General features: G+C 43.8%; 2 protein-coding genes across 3 annotated transcripts in view; one reads left to right on the top strand and one right to left on the bottom strand.

Annotated features, from left to right (window-relative positions):
- akna (AT-hook transcription factor) lies at positions 1-6,034 on the top strand (the record flags this gene model as incomplete). The annotated part of the gene is made up of 11 exons (XM_079659967.1): positions 1-129; positions 595-701; positions 911-1,143; positions 1,258-1,387; positions 1,856-1,934; positions 2,049-2,226; positions 2,321-2,440; positions 2,759-2,863; positions 3,028-3,123; positions 3,372-3,498; positions 3,955-6,034. Coding segments are annotated over 11 exons (1,557 nt in total), but the record flags the coding sequence as incomplete, so codon positions are not given.
- stxbp1a (syntaxin binding protein 1a) overlaps positions 5,567-22,239 on the bottom strand; it is a 31,237-nt gene continuing 14,564 nt past the window's right edge. The window contains exons 5-20 of one of the 2 annotated variants that reach the window (XM_079656985.1): positions 22,065-22,143; positions 21,288-21,391; positions 19,236-19,384; positions 18,792-18,876; positions 18,509-18,639; positions 17,251-17,358; positions 17,088-17,148; positions 16,006-16,071; positions 15,678-15,758; positions 15,337-15,475; positions 14,673-14,782; positions 14,115-14,216; positions 13,396-13,481; positions 12,567-12,721; positions 10,855-11,012; positions 5,567-7,654 (exon numbers count right to left, since the gene is read on the bottom strand). In XM_079656985.1, coding sequence (XP_079513111.1) covers positions 10,903-11,012; positions 12,567-12,721; positions 13,396-13,481; positions 14,115-14,216; positions 14,673-14,782; positions 15,337-15,475; positions 15,678-15,758; positions 16,006-16,071; positions 17,088-17,148; positions 17,251-17,358; positions 18,509-18,639; positions 18,792-18,876; positions 19,236-19,384; positions 21,288-21,391; positions 22,065-22,143 — 1,566 coding nt within the window. In that variant the 3' untranslated portion in view covers positions 5,567-7,654; positions 10,855-10,902. The remainder of the gene's footprint in view (positions 7,655-10,854; positions 11,013-12,566; positions 12,722-13,395; positions 13,482-14,114; positions 14,217-14,672; positions 14,783-15,336; positions 15,476-15,677; positions 15,759-16,005; positions 16,072-17,087; positions 17,149-17,250; positions 17,359-18,508; positions 18,640-18,791; positions 18,877-19,235; positions 19,385-21,287; positions 21,392-22,064; positions 22,144-22,239) is intronic. The other variant, XM_079656986.1, reaches the window with a different exon arrangement.

Below are 22,239 nucleotides of genomic sequence, written 5' to 3'. Positions count from 1 at the left end.
TCCCCGCAGCAGGAGAACGCTAGAGGTGGGAGAGTCCCCCAGCAGCAGTCTGAGCAGTCTGGGGAGATCACTGCGTTGGAAAGGAGGAACTCCATACTCCTGAGTGGGATCAGAAGAGTGCTTTCTCAGGTCAGTTCCTTCTGAAATCTGACAGGGTGAAATAACATGTTCTTACATCCATGGCATGGTTAGAGGTTAGATTAATGTCAAGGTAGGTGGCGAGTAGGCAGACATTCTGATATTGATTGACAGTGCTCTCCTGTTCACAGATCATACACTAAAAATATTAAATCCACTAACATTTCTTTACAAGATCATTTCCATCACTAAATGTCTGTCTAGAAGGTAAGTATCACATTACTGTAGACTGCATACAAAACGAAAGAACATTACTTCAGCAAAACTAAAATCCATCCATCCATTTTCCACCGCTTATCAGACGGTCCCCAAACGTCCTTTCCCTGGCCACAACAACCAGTTTCCAATCCCCACCTTCCACAAGGAAAATGTGTTGATTAAGAAAAACAATATCACATCTACATCTAAAATGTGTATCGTCAAATGATGCCTAACATTTTGTGTTGTGTTGCTCAGGATGGGATTATCTCCCCGGAGACGGACAGTGGGTTTGTGTGTTCAGAGAGCAGCCGCCTGACTCCTGCTGCAGCGGCCAGTCCTGTCCACCAGAGGGCCTCCGAGAGGTGAGGGCTTCCGGTACATTCTGTGCCTCCACACACTTTAACTGCACCATAAATCACACCTCATGTGCCCATCCCCCACTCCCCACCCCGTTACACACAGCATACTGATGCCCGGCCCTTATTCTCACTGCTTATTATCAATGTATCTATATTATACAGTCTATTGCTAATGAAGCATTTTGTGTTTTCTGTCTTGAATATTCCTCTAGTGTGTCAGTGCCTCAGGAGAGGATTCCTCAGATGGTCCCGGTATCAGCACCATCTCCGGTTCCCCCACTGTTGCTACCGGCGATGGAGCCCAACAGGACCAGGTCGAGCAGAAGCAGAACGGAGCAGAGGAGACGCATCCTCTCCCGCTCCCCAGAGCGCTGCGTCCCTCTGACGGGACAAACCAGAGCCGACAGTGGACCAGTGAGTTTGGACCGGAGAGTGACAGCTGTGAGTCTCTAAGTTTCGCCCACTGACTGAGATAGTTGCTAATGTCCTTTTTATTCTAACTGTTGTCTTTTCTTCATTGTCTCTGTATCTAACATGCGGTCCTCCTCTGTCCAAGCAGCTCTCACTGTGTCTGAGCACAGATTCACACAATCCATCAACTCTAGCTCGAGCTTCTCCCTCGCTAGTGCACTGGGTCACCATGACGATCCTCTCAGAGCACTGAGCTCCAGTCAGGCTGCGAATCGCAAGTGAGTGTGTGTAGCAGCAGCTGCCATGGCGATAGCTGTGCTGCGTAAACACGGCCAGGTTTATGTCTCCCTGCAGAGAAATGATTTGAAGAATAAGAAGAATCAAATGTTCAGATATTTTTCTGAAATGTATAAGTTCACTAGATTTACCCAGCATCCTTAATGTCTCTGTCATCACATTATTGTATGTATTTCATTACAGAACATGCTGCCATTGAATGTGGTTGCATATTAGGAGGTACTCTTGTGTCCTGCATGGTTTGTTCCTGCATGGTCATTTCTAACAGCGTGTGTGTGTTTGGACTGACAGCTGCACAGATACTGACTAGCACTCTGTTAACTGGAATAGTTTTACAGTGCAGCACTTCCTGTTTGGCCTTGGATACGTGTGGTGGTGAAAATTACATAAACTACACATAGATTATTGAATGTGATTCTAAAAGTATTTGCTTGTGTGTGTGTTTTTAGTGATGCAATCCAAACGCTGCAGGTGGAGGTGCGCCGAATGAGGGAGAGCCTAGATAGCTGTCTGAGGAATAAGAGTCCTGTGAGAGCGGCTCCTTCTGCTCACCACAACACCTCTACTCAATCAGGTTGGTTTCTATTTCCCAGTTGTGACTGAGTAGGGACTTCACTGCTTACGCTTTGACCTATGGATTTGCTTGGATGTCATCTTGTTCTCAATGTGGTGTTCTCCCATTGCTTAGGCCGGGGGGAGCGACGGGGTGATGTCAGGGAGAGAATAAACACACGGCCTGTCGATGAGGACGAGGAGTTCACACTGCGGAGAACAACCAGGAAGAGAACACCTTCTTCGAACAGACCAAAAACTAACATCTGTGAGGCTTGATTATAAACATACATAAGCAAGCACATGCATCTAAGAACAAAGAGCAGATTGGGATTGAATGCATGTCATGTTGTTGTTTCCAGCCACAGGTTCAGAGCCCTCCTCCCCTCAGACTCTGGTGTCCAGGTGCACTCAAACATCCACTGCAGCTCCAGACAGCCACCGCTCACACACGCATACTGTCGGCAGCAGAACACAGCCCAGTGAGAACCATCTGTCTACATCTACTACAGATTCAATTTACATAGATAGATACATAGAAGGAGGACTAGTTGTGAATTCATAGCTGTTCTGTTAATGTGTGTGTGTGTGTGTGTGTGTGTGTGTGTGTGTGTGTGTGTGTGTGTGTGTGTGTGTGTGTGTGTGTGTGTGTGTGTGTGTGTGTGTGTGTGTGTGTGTGTGTGTGTGTGTGTGTGTGTGTGTGTGTGTGTGTGTGTGTGTGTGTGTGTGTGTGTGTTGTGTGTGTGTGTGTGTGTGTGTGTGTGTGTGTGTGTGTGTGTGTGTGTGTGTGTGTGTTGCAGGGCAGCAGCCTGGTGTGTGTGAAGCAGCAGACGTTCCTGACTGCAGAGGGCGGGCTCCTCTTTGTCCTCAGTGTCTGTCACATGGTCCCCGAGGGCGATCTGAAGGTGAGGAGGCTCCTTTCATCCTTTTTGTTTTCTTTCCTTTTACGCGTTTCTTCTTACTAGATTTCCTTTGTGTTCAGACAAAGGAGAGAACACCTAAATGTGTTGTTGATTTCTTAACAATGCTGCAGTGGTCTTCACTAATGCGTGCTTGTTTTACTCCTCAGTGCCAGTTGGGGGTGACAGAGAGCAGCCTCACTCCTCTGGCTGTCGTCTCTGTCCTCTCTGTGGACGCCATGCGCCCTACAGCAGCACGGAGCCAGGTGAGAGGATGTGAACAGAGCTGTGCATACCCACCATTACCAGAGCTACTAGAGAGGTGTTAACAGTCATCTCGTGACCCCCCTCATGTGTGGCTGAACATGTAATCCATTACTTGTTCAATCTACATTTGAGTATCAGCAGCCTTTGTTCTGCTTGGTCACTGTGCTCAGGAAGCACATCAGTTCTGTTTGCAGTAAATGAAATGAGTTTAATAATATGAAGTGTTGCCCTGCCCTGTTGTTCACAGCCCCCCCCACACACACAACCCGCCAACCAGCCGAGTCCCCCCACAGAGCGCAGAGGAGCGGATACTTTGCAGCTGCAGCTCCTCCTGCTCTGCTGCAGTGCCTGCCAGTGTGCCCACCCCCCCTCCTGTAGGTGACCTGCCCTCTCAACATACACACAAAGCTCTTAGCAAAAACTCACCTGCAGTTGACAAACTAAAAGAGATAGTTTGGATTGTGTGAAGTGAAATGGACGTCCCTCATACAAACGCTTTAACCATCACATCAGTTGTACTGTAGCAGGAAATGCCCAAATGAAGTATAATGTTTAAAGCACAGACAAATCCAAGAGCTCCTCTCAGCTGCAAATCATAAACTATGGTTGGTTAAACTGCTTGAGAAGGCTCTTAGATAACAAATCTAATAACAAAAATAGTAGCTAAATCATTTATTTGTGTGACGTTAAGTCTTCATAATTCTTTCAGCGCACATACTGTATGCTGTAATGTCCTGCTAGTACAGCAATGTGTTGTATTTGTACACAAATTACTATAAAATGTAATATTTAATACATTCTGGCACTTTACATTCTTACCCTGTCTTTAGGTTGTACTCGTCATCGCCCCTCTACGTGCCTCCTAGCAACAGCCAAGGCAGGTCCTCAGGGGTCAGGGGTCGCAGGGAGGTGATGAGGAGGAGGCGCTCCCTGTCGCTGGACAAGAAGCGCTGCGTGGACAGCTCTCTGGAGAGGGCCATCAGAGCAGCACGGAGCATGAGACACACCTCCGGACACATGGCTCGCTCTCTGAAGTCCGGCCTGCACTACCAGAGGCTCCTCGCCCAGGCCTGCAGCCTCTAGTCTGAACTCAGAACATCACCGTGTGCAGGACCAGCTGAATTAAACACCTCATATCATTCCCTTCTTTCTAACTTGTCTTTGGATAAAAAACTGTTACTGTACCTTTGTTTACGGCACTGTTAAAAAGGGTAAGTCACGACAACATTCGATTACTTTCAAAGGGGCTACTATGAGGTACTTGTCTATGATCAGTCAGTTACTGACAGTACAGGATGAATTGGGAGGCTGTGGCTCAGTGGGTAGTGTGCTGGACTTCGAATCAGGAGATAGCAAGTTCGAGTCCCACTGGGCAAGACACTTCACCCCAAATTGCCCCTGTGGGGATTGTCCACAGTACTGAATGTGTGTAAGTCGCTTTGGATAAAAGAGTCTAACAAGTGACATGTAATGTAATTGCACACCTCCAGTTTTGAGAATAACTGGAGTACGAGCACAGAAGCTAAGTGATATTGTTCTGTGGATCGGGGCGGCTGCAACACTTATGTGACCTAAGAATAAAGATATAACAGTTAAAGTGTACCTTGCTGTCAGAAAGGCTTTCCAATGGGGAACTAAAGCCATTACCATGCAGTGATTTCCCCTCACAGAACACAAGGGGTCCTGGTCTGCTGCTGCCTTGAATGGTTAGTTTGTGTGTGTGACTTTGGTGAAACCGAAAAAACGATTTATTACATGATGTAATACACACATAAGGAACTGACCTACGGAAAGTACCCCATACAACCCCCCCATTCCAAACTATCCCTCTGAATCTCAGGTGGCCAAACGTACATTTCCTTTCCTTCAGCAATCGTCATAATCCTTTTCAAATATGTTGTGGCATACAGTTCATAGAAATGACATACTTGACTGTCCTGGAGCAGTTGTTACTTTGAGCTATTTACTCATCATGCTGTTTATTAATAATGTGAATCTAGTTTTTGTAATTCTAAAAATAAGTTCAGGATATCAGTGTTATTTTGAGTTTGCGTATGAGCTTTGTTTTCCCTTTTAATACTGTAGCATGCTGCGCTGTAAATGTGGTCGACAGCCCTGTAACACTAATGCTGGATTCCCCCTCATTAGTCCACTTTGATGTTGTCTGTATAGAATACACATTTTGAACTGTGTGAATTCATTTTTTACAATAGTTTCTAAGAAGCTTTATGAGCCAGAGAAGAAGGTCTACTGCAACTGGACAGCTTGATGTGTTTTTATACAAAAGAGAATATATAAAGTATTTTTATGGATTGGTTGTATTTACTGTATTTGGTTGAAATATACCATAGAACTGTGATTGTGAATTGAAATCAGATTTTTAGAGCGTTCGGTGTTACTGTGCTTTACTGTTTTGCCTTTTCAAGAATAAAAACTAGAGTCTTCAATGTAATGGAAGCCAATTTATTAGACAGCCTTAGTACATATTAGGTACACATGGAAGTATTGTTTGTGCTTCAACACTCGCAAACAGACAATCCCAATAAGTTAAACAGTTTTAGAACAGACTAATGCATCACTATTCTTTTTTCTCTGATAAATAATTTGATATAAATCAATTGATTTGACAGAGTAAATTCTATACAACAGAAAATAATAGAAAAGAAATGAACACAAAGTCAAGCGTTTGCATCACAGAAAACGCATAATAGTGCAATATACAACTTGTTTGGCCAGGAAAGAGGGGAGGGAGGAAAGAAAAGTGAAAAGAGTGGATTTAAGGGATTTCTTTTGCAAAGCCATTCACCATTGGAGGGTTTTACATTGCACCGGAGGAAACAATAGCTTCTTTTTGAACCACTAACAGCTACAGCTAAAACATCACAAACACGGCGGCTTCACATCAACGTTTTTTTAAAGGAAAAGGTATCACTACTTCACAGTTAGGAATATCACCAGTCAACAGTGAGACGCTAAAACAGCAACGTATGGCACGGGCACTACTCAGTGCACGGCCAAATGAAACATCACTAACCAATGAAAAGACTTAATCTGACAGGATACAATACTGAAATACAACTGGCCCTTTTTAAGATTATTCTTTAAATATCTGCAAGCATCGGCCTTTGACATTAAAACGTGAATTTTTCGGAGAAACGAAAAAGGTTGCGGCAAGTAAATACTTTACAGTCTCGGCAGCCGGAGGAGGGGGGGGTTCGTGCTTTTTACAGAGCTCTCTCTATCCGACGTCTTCTACACCAAACGCTTTAAAAGGAATACTTTAAAGAAAGTTTATGTTTTGAGTATCGCACCTCTTTCTTATGTACAGCGCTAAAATGTGTCCAGATATATATTACAAGCTATGTGGCAGCGCCAGGAGCGGTTAGGTTGTGATTTCCTTGGCTAGAATGAATATATTCAGTGATTTGTGCACTTATTTCTATATTAATCTACAATGGCGACTGTTGATTGCAGGGAAAACGTCAAGGACATTGATTTGGACCAATAAGTGAAAATAGCATGAAAAACAAACTGCGCTGACTGTGCTTGCTAGTGCTGATTGCATAAACTTCAGCTAAGATATAATATATTTAAATCCCACATAAATAAATATATATATACATATATTAGAGCAGTAACGGCTTAAAGGTCATTTTGTGGGCTGCAGCTTGTGGCGCTGTTGCATACTGACCCTTACTGACACATCTGGATATATTGCAATACATTTACATTGCTATAGTTTAACCTTAAAAACCGCCAGCTGAGTTTACGGATGGAACGCCAAGTACTGGATACCCATACATTTCGAAGTGTGTATTTTTAGATACTCAAAACACATGTTTTCAGTGAAGTATTCAAGCTCAACATCTTAGGAAAAAGCTAAGTGCTAACTCTGCGGCTCCCAGAACATCCACATTGGATACAAACACATAACAGTCCACACAAGTCCAAGCATGCTACTGAATACGAACATCTCAAATGGGCGGGGGTGGGGGGATTCCTCTCTGACGAATATATTTATATTGCATGTTGACTGATATGATATATTTTACAACAACGACCTCTCAAACTGCTCATCCCTCCTCAACAAGCTTCCGATAAAACTCACAGGGGAGGAAACCCAAAGCAAAGAGAACATGTCAACCTTTTGCACAGGTTTGTAGCATACAATATTACATTTTGGTACTTTCAGTTTTAAATGGCCTTCTGTTCTGATATTTAAACCTTTTTTTAAATAAGTTCATTTAGTTGCATCCATTGTAAAACTTTGAATACTTGCAACTATTTTATTCTTTGATACAACATATATTTTTTTATCATCTCAGATGTCTTTTTATTCTTCTCAAGCAGGATGCATACACAGTTAATGTAGTTTTCAGGGAAAGGGTACAGAGGTGAGAAGGGGGCGGGGTTAAGAGAAAGAGGAGAGAGGTGTGATTGGAGGATCTTAGCTTGCAACTTCCTCGTCTGGTTTGTTCATGGCCTTGAGCTGCTCCAGCAGGCTGGTGGGGGTGAAGATGTTGGTCGATCCTGGAGACACACACACAAACACACACACACACAAACAGAGAGTTAGATCTGCACGTGTTGGAAGAAACAGAAAGAAAATGTGTTTTCAGCTCTTGCTATGAATGCTCACTGGTAATGAAAGCACACAATGTTCAAACTAAAAACAGAAGCGCTGTTATAAATCATAATCAATTAGCCGGCAGGTTACAATGGTTTAAGAGGTTGGAAACTTATTCTCAAAGGTAGGAGATAACTGAATACTTTTCGATTTACTTTGATTATCTCTAAATTGATCCTATTTCTTTCCTGCACTTCTTTTGAGAGGAATATTTTGTAATCTTTATTCCAATACATGTATCTTACAGCTTGTTTCAGTATTTTCTGAAAGTGAGATAACCCCAAAACAAGAGGCATTATATTCTACTTTCTGTGAGCAGACTGACATTATGTTGTATCTCTAATCATCTTTTTATCTTTACATCCTGTTACATTTAAAACGTTTTAATCTAAATGATTATTGGTAAACATCTCTGTCTATTATGCTTGATAGAGGTCATGAAGCTGAAGGAGATGGAAGCACACAGATCAGTGACGGCACCACACCACTGTCATGAAGCTGAACTAAAACTGGCAGGTGGGTTTGAAGCATCCTGCTCCAGCAGACCTGGGTCTACACACAGCCAATCAGGTGCAGACGACTGTCTTCATTGAAGTGCATGCAGACAGCTGAACAATTATTCTACCAAAAGCAAAGGAAATGTATCAAGAAAGACGAAAGCAGATCTCCTCTACATGTCATGAAATCCCAAACCAGAGGTCTATGGTCTCCATATTTATGAATGAAACTCAGTAACCCTAGCAACACATAGATGACCTGCTGTGACAGCTGAAGACACATTTCAGACATTGTGACACTTGAAAGGTGCTGAACTGGAGTAAAGCAAACGTTTTGTCCGATGTGTCGAATCATTGACAGATTTACCAAATCCTTTGATAACTGTCATCTGTATTCCTTGTAAAAAAAAGAAAAGGCAAACAAAGAATTTGATTTACTCCTCACACCTGTCCAACATTGTAACAGTACATTGGCCTACATTGGTTTGTTTCTGTTGCAAAGCTGCGTGTTTCCTCCAGTTTGGTTTGATTTACCTGAAAAACAGGCAAACTAGGCCGGACCCTGTGAGGGGTCAGAACAGGAAGTGGAGGTAGTCGAGGGGAAAACAGAAGAGAAAGAGGCAAGCCCATCTCGAGTTGGGTCGTTATGGTGATGCGGGGTCGTGGGGGGGGTTTAGTGGGGGCCACAGAGGTTACTGTCAGACGGGCCTCGCCTGCTTCTCTGCTGTTCTCGAAACACACAGCTTCGTGGGCCAGAAACACAACACCTCTTACGCCACTACAGTCAATTATTGTACCAAAATAGCATATCAAAAACAAGGAGTTGTTTTAGTAGGTGATGGCCATTTTGCTCAGGAAGTTTTGAATGCAGCAGTATGGGGGGTGGGGGGGTGGGGGGGGCGCCATACTGCTGATGGTGAGAGCTGCTTACTGAGAAAACCAAACGGGGGTTTGTTACGATATCGCTTTAGCAGATTAGTCAGGAATGAGATGGATGCCCAGGTGCTACAGTCTTTACTGGGTGAATGTGTGTTTAGAGGTAGCCTAGCTAGGGGGGGGGTCATGGACAAAAGTATAATCTGTTACCTGAGCCAAGGAGGCTATGTTTTGAGTGCCCCCATATGTTTGTTTGTCAGAACGATTTCTCAAAAAATGATGATTAAATGTAGCTAGTAGCTAGAAGCTAGTAGAGTAAAGTCTGTTAGCAGGTGATGCAATTTAGTTTCCTACATTAAGGGAGGGGGGGGGGGGGGGGATTAGTTGCAGCTGTTGGATATTTGTGGCATCTTTTCTTTTGAATTGGTTGCTAAAGCATATCAGGTGGAACATTGCTACATCCTCAGACTCTGTCAGCAGAGAGGCATATGAGAGGCGCTGACACAAAGGGAACACTTTTGGGAAACTGCACTGAACACTTCTGAAATGATTGTTCCCCGACAGATTCCTTTCTCAGCTTTGCTGCCCCCAAAATGTGCCCTGAGTGTCAGCGCCCTGAAAGTGTAACCATGATAAAGGAGATATTTTAGTTGGTTAGGAATATTGAGTGTCCCTCTGCAGAGGAGCCATGAGTCATGTGAGCATGTGATGGGGACTGAGAGAGAGTGACGTGGACGGAGTCAGACGAGGGGGAGTCAAAGGAAATCAAATACACAAGGATCCTTCTTTGAAATCCTACATTAAGTCAAAGAGCTGTCTGGATGTGGAAAAACCAGGAACAAAACAAAGTGATTGACTTTGCGAAGGGATATTTCGAAAAATAATCAGACAGTAAAAACGGATAAAGATGGATCTCGGGGGTAGATTAAATCTGGAGTGAGTGTCCCTCAGGCTCAAAGGGCCTTTGGGTGGTGGTCGAAGGGCGATTTAATCCACCCAGCTGAGATGATGGGAGGAGGCAGCAGGGATGGGGTCACGACGCCCTCAGACATGGCCGCTCTACACCACAGACTTTGATTGGGCTGAATCCAAATGCTGGCTTGAGGGCCTGCACGGTCCTCCGTCACACGTACTGTGACGTGATCACCATCTTCATGTCAAGTCTGTCAGAACACTTGCCCCTGAAACAAGGGCCCTGCAGGCATTTGTTGCATCTCTGTACCTGTGTGTGTGCTGTAGAAGGTGATGTCAAAACCGTTGTAGAATCGTGCCTACAATAAAGGAATGCTTTCTGCCGAGGAAAACATATCAAAGAAAACACCTGGTGCCAAGAGTTAGGTTGAGTCAAGCTAAAGATGCAGTGGAAATGAGACTTTGGTGCTAATGAAAAATATATAACGTCACATTCCAGACTCGCCCTCTTGCTAACTTTTAGATTTGGAGTGGTTGACGATTTGGATTCAGCCTTCCTGACAACAGACAGGTTACACCTGATTGAAGACAGGGACTCTCACTGTGATTGGCTAACTCTCAGTATAAAGGGACTAAACTATGATGGAGCGGCCCATGTAGTGGGGAAAGGTCGGTGGGTGCCCATCCCTGAGGGACACGGGGGGGGGGGGAAGGTGGAGTTACATAAAACAGTACTGAGTGTTCAAAGAAGAAGAACAGGGAGGAAGCCCTTGTGCTGCGAAGGTTCAGAAAGGGCTTCTTTGTGCGGCTGCCTTTACTTTTTTCAGTGTGATTTCTCTCTCCCTCCCTCCCAATCTGTCTCTGCCTCACTCGGCTGGTGTTTCTGCTTCCTCAAAGGACACCCTAGTGGACTCTCGGAAGTCGGGGTGCTGGAGGTCCTTTAAGAATTTGGTGGGGGTGAGCATGTGGGTGGAACCTGTGGAGGAACAGAGGCGGCTTCACCACTCGTCTCTCAGCACATGCCACGCCCCCTCCCCCACTCGCTCCGAAAACAAAAAAGGGTTACAAAAAACTGTCGTACGCACACACATATACACACACACACACACCCCCACACACACACACCCCCACACACACACACCCCCACCCACACACACACACATACCCCCACACACACACACACACACCCACACACACACACCCCCACACACACACACCCCCACACACACACACCCCCACACACACACACACCCACACACACACACCCCCACACACACACCCCCACACACCCACACACACACACCCCCACACACACCCCCACACACACACCCCCACACACACACACACCCACACACACACACCCCCACACACACACCCCCACACACACACCCCCACACACACACACACCCACACACACACACCCCCACAGAGACACACTCGTCCACCGACAGTTCACACAAATACATACAATCGCCATGTTGCACAGTACAGAAAACAACAGACACAGAAAAAGACATGGCGGCGCTGCAATTTAAAGACAACAGTTGTTTTTAAAGACAACAGCTGAAGCAGAGCTCAACAGAAACTAACAAGACACTTCCCATTTATCACACAGACTACATAAAGGGCTTTTTTAACATCACAGACTGCACACAACACAATAGGTGGGTTGTAACGGCTAGACCTTCCATGAACTTCACCTAAACTGCTTGACTGTCATGAGTCATGATCTGGATTTTCCTTTCTCCTGATTTGTGTTGTGGGCACAATGACTGATTTTTCATTGTGGGTTAAAAAAAGGAAAAGAAAAAGTGTTTTGGGACTAATGGAGATGTTTGTTGAGACTCCTTTTGGACGAAAGGATTTCTTTACGCATGTTTGTATATAACTCACTTAGCAAGTAAGATTTTTGAACATCGAAAAAATATTCTTTTTTTTACAGCAATTAAAAATGTACTATATAAAAATCAGTTTGCAAACATAATAAATGATTGCACGTTGAATTACATGGGTTGCATTGTTTTTTCCTGGTATTAGTATCAACAACCACATTTCTAGTATTGTGACGTCCCTGGTAGTAAAGAGCTTTCTCTTTCTCTCAATGCACTGGACTTACACTTCCCCATCAGGGTTCGAATGTCTGTTCACCTCACTTCCTGTGGTCTCCTGCACATTTCTCTTCCCCTCCATCCTTATATTTGTAGCTGTCTCCACGTTGAGAAGCTTTGACCTTCTGTGTCCCTTATAAGACCTGATTGCTAGGATGCAGCTTATCAGCTTCCACACTTTCTATACAACACTTTGAACTTAGATACACATCCACTATGTACTACTTAACACCAAGCTGGAAATCAACTGCTTTTCTGGTTGAAGGTTTTAATGATCATCACTGCATCAAGCTACAAAGTTAAACCACTAGAGGTCAGCAAAACTAGATGTTCAGGGTGTGTCAAGTTACTCTTTAAGCTTGTCATAGATGTATCTCTGAAAAATCTCTGCACCTAGTAGCGCCTACTGCTGCTCCACTCACCAATGACGGCCTCCCACTTCCCATTGGCCTGTGTGACCTCATAGGCACAGCGCATCTCGCTGAAGGAGGCGCCCCCGATGATGAAGACCATGACACGCGGCCCGGTGCGGTACTCTCCAGGAGTCTTGTTCTTGTGCCAGTGTCCGTACCGAGCACTGTCAGAGCAGAGAGAAAAACAAGGAGCTGTTATTGAAGTTGTAAAGCTTGTCTCATCCATGTACATAACATCATTATGGTATTAAGTACAATACAGCTGTTACGGCATTCAATGTTATGGATACATATGATCCTCATTGCTGGGTGTGTTTCCGTCTGTGGGGGAGGGACAGCTAATGTGGAGGATCGGTTTGTAGCAGGAGAGGATCTGATTCACAATCAATACACACCAGCAGCTTCCACACACACTGCAGTGTACGGATCAGCAGGGCTCATCCCTCCCCCTCGTACACACACACTCTGGCATGCAACCCACAGAAGGAAGTATCGACGACTTGTACTAATGTCGGCTTGCTCACATTTTGGGGTTTGAGTCTCCATGGGTGATATTTCTATTTCAAGAGTTTCATATTTCATTAGCGCTGTACCAAATTATTATTTTCTTTCTATTGACGTTTTCTAAATAAAGTATGTTGTCAGATAAGAGTACCTTTTTTTTTTTTTAAATCACCCAACAAAAAAAGTTGTTGTCATGCCTTCTATCGTTGCACAGTTATCCATATACGACTCACTATTGATCAACATCCATTTCTGTCTGTGTAATTGAAAGTGTGTGTGTGTGTGTCTGTGTGTGTGTGTGTGTGTGTGTGTGTGTGTGTGTGTGTGTGTGTACCTGACAGCAGTGGTGCTGAAGGAGGCAGAGGAGCGGGTGGAGATGTAGGGGTAGTGCTTGGTGTCCAGCTTATCTTCAATAGCATCCTGCAGGGGGATAAAAAGACGAAACAGATCTGTATCAGCAATAGTTCACCTTTCTCACACACACCCACCCACCCACCCACCCACCCACACCCACACACACACACACACACACACACACACACACACACACACACACACACACACACACACACACACACACACACACACACACACACACACACACACACACACACACACACACACACACACACACACACACACACACACACACACACACACACACACACACACACACACACACACACACACACTTCAATAAGGGCTGTTACAGTTGTGCCAGGTCTCTTAGCAACCATGTTTATCTCCATCATGGACGACCTTAGGAGAATTGGCTTGGCACAAATAAGGGGCTAAATATAGTTGATAACAACCAGGCTGGGAGAACCGATGTTTGGCTCAGGTTGTTGTGGATGTATGTCAACTGTAAACAGATCATTCTGCTCAGATTAATAGTGTGTTTTATGCGACCCTTAATTAAGATTTGCTTGAAAAAAATACACATTGCAGATGCAGAAAAACATACAATATAGCTGCTAAACGGGACGTTGCCTTCTATCTAAACAAATCAAACCTTCAAACATTAAAATAGTGATGCTGGTCCTTGAAACAAACCTCCATGATGTCCTTGACCAGTGGGGTCCAGCGGGACAGCTGATAGGTCTGCTCGCTCACACGCTCCTTCCTGTCCAGCTTCTTTCCTCGGCGGAGGGTGGACTGATGAGGGAAACAAGGAAAGGATGTGAAGGACAGAATAAATACAAGTATTTCCTTAATGCACGAAAAGTACTATTCCACACCGTGAACATAAAAGCCTACAAGTAAAAGTCCTGCATATAAAACCTTTTTTGAATGAATAGTAATAAAGTAATAGTATTAATGGTGCAGTAAAATACTTCCTGTAAGTGTTTTACTATTATATACAAGGTGTTTTGGAACAGTTGTGACAAAAGTAATCCTTAAAAAAAACATAATCCTTCAGTTTATAAGAAACATCTTAATTCTGATTCAACAGAAATAGTTTTGAGCTGAAAAAACTAATATAATCTAAAAAGTCACTTGTTGTAACAAAAGCTGTCAGGCAAAGTATAATATTTGGTGGACAGTAGACAATGGGAGACTGAGAAGCAGAAGAGAAGAAAGAAAAAAGAAGATGGCCAGGGAGGGTCTTACATCTGTGACGATGGGGACGCCCAGGTGAGCCATGTTGGTGATGATCTCGCTGTCCTCAGGGGGGATCTGAGCATGCTGGATCAGCTTGTTCAGGTTCTCCTCCGTGATGCCTGAACACACACACACACACACACACACACACACACACACACACACACACACACACACACACACACACACACACACACACACACACACACACACACACACACACACACACACACACACACACACACACACACACACACACACACACACACACACACACACACACACACACACACACACACACACACACACACACACACACACACACACACAGGTCAGACCTTATAACTGAGAAGACTGTATGCTTACCTTTAATATGCTCAGCTCGATGCAAGGGAATTCATGTTTTGTAACTCGAGTGCAAAAATAACAATTTCATTGAAACTTAAAATGTACACCATACTTTTTGTGAACTGTAGGAGAAGTTTAAAGGAGAAGTCTAGTCTTAGTGAATAACCAGGTTAATATTCTTGTAGTCATTTCCTTACACTTCATCATGTCTATGTCAATGCACAGAAACACTCAGTAGGTAATGGCTATTACTTGGACAGATAGCAGAGCAGAGTTTTATAAACTGAAGAATTGATTCATAATGGCGCCTGTAGCCACTGCTTACCATTTTTGAGGAAAATGTAGAGCAGGATGATGCGGATCTTGTCGTACGTGGTGACGTTGGCATCGAGCAGGATGGGCACGATGGCCCTCATGGGGTCTTTGATCTTCTCTCCCTCAGCGTCTGTGCCCATAGCCAGATCCTGCGACACAGAACCCAGGTATCACATCATGTTTCTCACCTAAAACCCTCAGATACACATGTCTAGGGATTGTAAAAGCATTTTATTTTATATCAATTAGGATTACAGAAATAGTTGCATTATTTATACTTGTCCACGCCTATCACAATATTCTCCTTTAGCAATACTCTGTCCTTCAAGTGTTCTCTTTCTGGTCTCACACCTGTTCCACACGGCACAGCTTGTCCACTGTTCCCTGGTAATGCTTCATGCAGTCCTCAGCCAGCTGCAGATGGGTGGAGTACTGAAAACATAAAACACACAAAGTCAGAATCTCTCACACACACACACACACACACACACACACACACACACACACACACACACACACACACACACACACACACACACACACACACACACACACACACACACACACACACACACACACACACACACACACACACACACACACACACACACACACACACACACACACACACACACACACACACACACACACACACACACACACACACACACACACACACCTTGCTGAGCTCCTTCTGGTACTGAGGCATCTTCTTCAGCATCTGGGACAGATCCCTCATTGTGGTCTGTTGAAACAAAAGAGAAAGATTGAGTATTCAGCACAAAATATTGTTACGTAAATAGAGAAATAGTAGCTACCACAAACCACACAGGCCAAAAAGCATTTGCATTTAAATAAAGTTGTTCTTTATACTTAACATTTGACTAGGGATGGGTATCGTTAAGGTTTTAACGGTACTACTACTTTTATCGATACCGCTTATCGGTCCGGTCTTTTAACGGTACTTTTATCGGTTCTTTTGGAGAAAAAAATAAGGTAAACCAACTAAACAAATTGTGAACAAAACAAAATAAATAACTCGCTTACCTCTAATCATTAACCCATGTTTGTATAATGTAGTTAACTCCGTGTGTTGCTGCTAGCATACATACCTGACGTGGAAACGTTACTCGTGGACGGGGCTACAGAGCTACTAGAAAGAGAGTCGGTGCATTCCTCCGTCTGGATGTGGAGCACTTTTGCTAAATGTTTAGACAAATTGCTCGTGTTACCGCCCTCACATGCTAAACTCTTATTGCACTTTAGACGGGTAAAGTTTAACCACACCTCGGAGCACATTCTCTCCGTCGTCTCCTCCGTGTGTGTGTGTGTGTGTGTTGCTGCATGTAGCAGCTGCATGTGTGTAAACTGCCCCGCCCCCTCCCAAGCAGGCGGGGGAGAGAGATCGAAAATACTAAAAATAATCATAGAAGCATTTTTGCAGTCTTATTGCATATTAGAAACGGAGTTGGCGACACTAAAACTGCAATATAATGTTTGTGTAGCAATAATACACATGACATATATTTTTTACATGTCTCCAGTACCGATAAAAAGACCGCTAACGTCGGAGCTTAACGGTACCACGGTCTTTAATAATTCAGCCCCGGGGCCCCTTTAACACCGGGGCTCGTTACCCATCCCTACATTTGACTGGAGATCTTGACATCTTCAAAGAACAATCCCAGAAGTGATCAAACATGCTATTCACACTTTGCTACCAATATCTTGTCTACACTGTATGTTCAGTATCAACCTTACCTTCTCCCCAGTGTTCATCCTCTTGCTGGCTGAAAAGTCCTTCAGCTGGCGAGTCACTTCCCTGATGACCAAAAAGGATGTTAGATTGTGTAAGTGTGTATCCACAGCTTTAAAGAGTATGAGGAATATATATATACTATACAGTAGGAGTGAAAGTACTTACTGGGACACCTCAGCTATGTGTTTGTGTCTCAGGCTCACCCACAGGTCATCGTCTTCGTGCAGCAGAACCTCTTTCTCACGAGAGTCTCCAATTCCACTCGTCTCATATCTGAAGAGATAGAGACACTCTTTTAGAATATATCATTTAAATGTGTAGATATTCATATTTGATAGATTCTGCCTACTGCAGCTTTAACCTGTACCTTAACCATGTTCCATCCTGCTATCCATGGGCGTAGGAAGCATCCTCAATGTGGGTGGGATAATTTGACAGGGGGTGTGGGTGGGTGGTGGAACTCACCTCCTCTAAGGGGGTCCGTGGGCATGCTCCCCCGGGAAGATTTTGTTTTAAATGTTGAAGTTAAAAGCATCAATCTGCTTCACTTTGAGAGCAACATTAAGAGATCTATGGATACATCTCTCAACGCCCAGATGAAACAGAACTGGAAGCAGATTTTATTTATGCTTCATATCTTACTAAACACTCCCCTTTCAAACTGTATTCTTGAGTTACTTTCCTATAGTATGAGTTGGAATTATGTCATACCTGTTATTCTCTTATTTTGTATAACTATAAAAGTCTGACAGGAGAGCTCTCTCCCTCCCCTTTAATAACAGCGCCTTATATCCGGGTGCTAGTGGAGCACGCTCGTGAACTGTTAGCGTTGGAGCCTCGCAGCGGGGAAACTGTGGCGCGCATCATTTTACAACTAAAGACACAGCTACACAAAAAAGGCAACACGTGTACGGCAGCTCTGAGAATCTGCCTTGGTACAAAGTAGCAGTGAAAACATGGTACGGAGTTTCATTGATTTGGGCATTCTCACAATAAGCAAGTGGAATGGATTTGATAGTGAAGCACTGACACAGCGCTCTACAGAGAGCGGCGAGTGGATAGACCGATTCACGGACTTTCCACATGGTAAAAGTGGGGGGGTCTAAACTAATCATTTTAAAAGGTGGGGGGGACTTGTCCCACCCTCATATAATGGCTGCGACGCCCATGCTGCTATCATGTTCTTAGAGGAAAACAATGTCCTATACATGTCATAAGATGATACTATTATTCCTAAACATAACTAAACATATTCATTTTTAATATTGTAATCCTTTTACAGTAATGTCATTAATGCCACTGCTGTTGGCAGTCTGTATTTTGGCTTCACAGTTTATGATAGATTGTTTAAAGAAGATGAGGTGGTGAATAAACTCAGACCTTTGCCAAAGTGTATGCCATTTGTATAGTACTAATTTCATACTTGTAGACGTCGTTCTCGATGGGCAGCAGGTCGTAGCCCATGGCCTGGAAGGTGAGCTCGTGCAGGACTGGAGAGACGGGGTCGAACGCCCGGTCCAGGATGATCAGCTGTGAGCGGGCCTTATCTGGACCCTATACAGACACAACCATACAGGGATGAAAGGAGTGATAACTGTGTTACTTCCTGGATACATCTTTTTGCAAGAACAATATTATAATCATTGAGCATTCAAGTGACTGTATTTAAGTAGAACGGGGTAAAAAATGAATTCCTCTAAGCTCACCTCTCCCATGGTGGGGTCATCAGCTTTGTAGGCGTCCAGTTTGTCCTGAACCAGCTGGGCCAGGGTGGCATTGTCCTTGTACTCTCTGACAGGAGGACACACAGATAGAGGGATGGTCAGCATTTAAGTGATAGACAGACAGGATACCCCTCTATTTCTCCAAAGGACATTGAGGAGACCAGCTTAAAAAGTCCCCTTAACTCACTTCTGTAAAGGTGATACATGGTAATGATTCCTTACTTTTGACTGAGGTTTTAAAATGTAGTCTCAGTTTAAAAAAAATTCACTGATCGCAACTTTTTAAATACAGGCTGATATCCTCAGTGTCATGTAAACGTTATCTGTCAAAATGAGCTATCTTTCCAACCACTAAAAGGACGTCTTTACTTTTTGAGCACTTCCTTTACCCACAGCTGCCCCTACACAGCGCCCCCTGCTGCTCACCCTCGGTATCTGACGGCAGGGTACTCCTTCAGGGTGGCGCAGAGCGTGGCTAGCTGCTCCGCCAGCCTCTCCATCGTCGGGTTCTTCAGCTGGGTCTTATGGGGGCTATAGAAACTGTGGAAGGCGTCTGCATTGTCCAGAGAGTACACCTGCACACACAAACATGGACGCAACTTAGACTACTGTTTCCCTTTTTCATTGATTTGAGATTATTTTACATTTTTCTGTTTTGGTGTTCTGTGCACCATGTTGGTCAGGAACAGATTTCAGGAAGTATTATGATGTGAAAGCTGATTTGATCGTGACAAAAGACTAGCATGGAGAATGGGAACTCCACTCATTGTGGAAACAGTGTTTCACATGTTACCTTGTAGACAAGCTGGAAGTGTGATAATATCAAACATGGCGACGTTACATAAAATCATATTTTCTGTTCTCTCTTTGTGTTGTTGTTTATCCTTTTCACCTTAACTCCCCCTTGTGTCTCTTCTCCTTTTTCATTATCTTTTTCCCATTCTGATTTCCTCTTTCTCACCGTGTCTTTCCTCTCCTATCCTGACATGTCCTCCCCTCTATTCCTTTCACCTTTAATGTCCTTGGTTTCTTATGTATCCTTCTCACTTCCCTCTTATCTAATATCCTTTCTTCTCTTGTTTTCATTTCATTGTTCCTCTCGCCTCTCTTTGTCTTTCTGCGTCTTCTCATCTTCTCACCTTTTCTACTCTCCATGTCATTTGTTCATTTCCTTTCCTCTCCTCTCCTGCATCACTCACTACCACTCCCTCCTCCCACCCCATCTGTCTTCAGTCACATGACCTCACTCCTGCAGTCTCTATGTTAGCTCAGCTCCCATTGGCTACAGCCTGCTGTGTGGATCCTTACTCATCCAATGGTGTGAGAGCATCAGTGTGTGGGCGGGGCTAGGAGGCAGCACTATGCCTTGAGCAGAAAACCACTGACTCTGAATTAATGAGAGTAGACAGGAGGGAAGCAAAGCATTGTGGGCATAGCAGCATCTTCAGAGAGTGACGGGTGAGTGATGGGTAGATGATGGACAGGAGGAGAGAGGGGTGTAGAGGGGGGGACATTTAGAAGAAGGGTAATAATAAATACAAATATAATAAAAAAGAAAACGCTTGATGGAGAGCAGAATGCAAGCTACGTGCAAAGGCAAGGATGGAGGAATGGTGGTACATTAAAAAAAACCCGTAGGGAGGGGGAGGAGGAGGAAAATGACGAAGGCTGGAATTTGGAAATCTAGCAAGGATGGAGAAGCAGGCAGAGGGAGGAGAGGCAATGTGACAAATGTGAGTCCTTCTGGAACAGTCTGGCAGTATATAGTGTGACTGCTGAGTCAGCGGCATTAAGTGACCATCTGAGTGTGTATCTGTGTTTCTATCTACTCTCTCCGTCTCTATTCATCCATCCTCTAACAACCATTACCCTCCCTGCTACTATTCCTGGCTGTGTCCTTTCTCTATCTCTCTCCTCCCACCAGTCTCTGCATCTCTTGTGTTCACTTAATCACAAACAAAGAATTACAGCAAACCATCTTTTATTCATTCGTTGCTCAGAGGAAAAACTATTGGAGAATATAATGGCAAAAAGATACAACAATCCAGGGTGCAATAAGCAATCTTTATGTAGGATTTATTACTGGGCGACTGTGGCTGTGAGGGAGTGCGGTCCTCTTTCAACCAGAAGGTTGTGGGTTCGATCCCAGCCCATGCAGTCAACATGTCGATGTATCCTTGGGCAAGATACTTAACCCTGAGTTGCTCCCAATGGCATGGCCAATGGTGTGTGAATGTGTGTGAATGTTAGGTCCTAGAGTAAGGTACACTGCTCTGTATGAATGGGTGTGAATGGGTGAATGACATGTAGTATGTAAAGCGCTTTGAGGTGTCTTAAAGACTGGATAAAGCGCTATATAAGTACAGTCCATTTACCATTAAGCAATTGGTATGCATACTTGTGTTTTCAAATATTTGTGGGATATCCTTTTGAAACGGTGTTCTCTAACAGCACTGTGAGGCAAAGCTGGATATTTACCTGAGACTCGTAGGGCAAGAAGGCGATGTTGATCTCCGTCAGAGTCTTGATGGTTTTGGAAGCACGGCTCTTTGTTAGCTCATTGAAGAGAGGATCGGGGCAGGCTGGTGAGGTGGGAAATAGATTAAAACAATGAGATATAATGGCAAGCATATGTATGGATTGAGGAATTCAAATTCCTCGGTCTCAATAATATATTTAAATTAAAATTGCAACATATTTCATTGAGCTATGAAGTCAGTTTTGAGATGTCTACCTCACCCTTTTCTGAACAGCAGACTAGTTAACAATGACGTTTCTAACTCCCTACACATTTAAGTAGAAAGGTAAATGTAGCTTCAAAGCAGCTCCATACTGTTAATACAATCAAGCTCATCTGTCATCACTGCACAGGAGCTATAAAGTATGTTTGTTATGTTTAAATACACAAACCCTAAAACCATGTCCTGCCTGCTCACTAGAAACCAGATGTTATGAGCACACAAACGGGTGTTATAACAACGACGAGCAGTACGCATGTGTCCTACAAAAAGACAGGAGGAACACATTATACTGAGAAGGAAATAGTTACATCAAGCTGAAACACAGCACTACCTAAAAACAATGACAGGTTGAACATAGAGCAGAACTAATGATAACGGAAAGAAAACAGTTCAAAGCAAAAAGCACAGAACACTAGATATCAAAGATTGTGCAACACAAATATGGTTTACAACTTAAACAGTGCACTACATACAGGAATGCTGGATCAAGTCTTCATGTATCTACAGTACTCACAGTCAGTGAAGAAAACATGGGCTGCCTTGTATTTAGCTGAGTGAGGGTCTTTGAAGTCTCCGATGAGGGTGTGCACCGACTGAGGGGAGACAACAGAGTTCATAAAAGTGTGTTGTTGAATACACTATAGGTGCAATTCATTCATGCTTTATTTGAATAACACTTTGAAATGATA

This window comes from Notothenia rossii (assembly GCF_949606895.1).
Source record: "Notothenia rossii genome assembly, chromosome: 11".
In the NCBI taxonomy this organism is placed as follows: domain Eukaryota; kingdom Metazoa; phylum Chordata; class Actinopteri; order Perciformes; family Nototheniidae; genus Notothenia; species Notothenia rossii.
The sequence above is the reverse complement of the archived record's forward strand: the minus strand, read 5'-3'. Positions and strand labels throughout refer to the sequence as shown.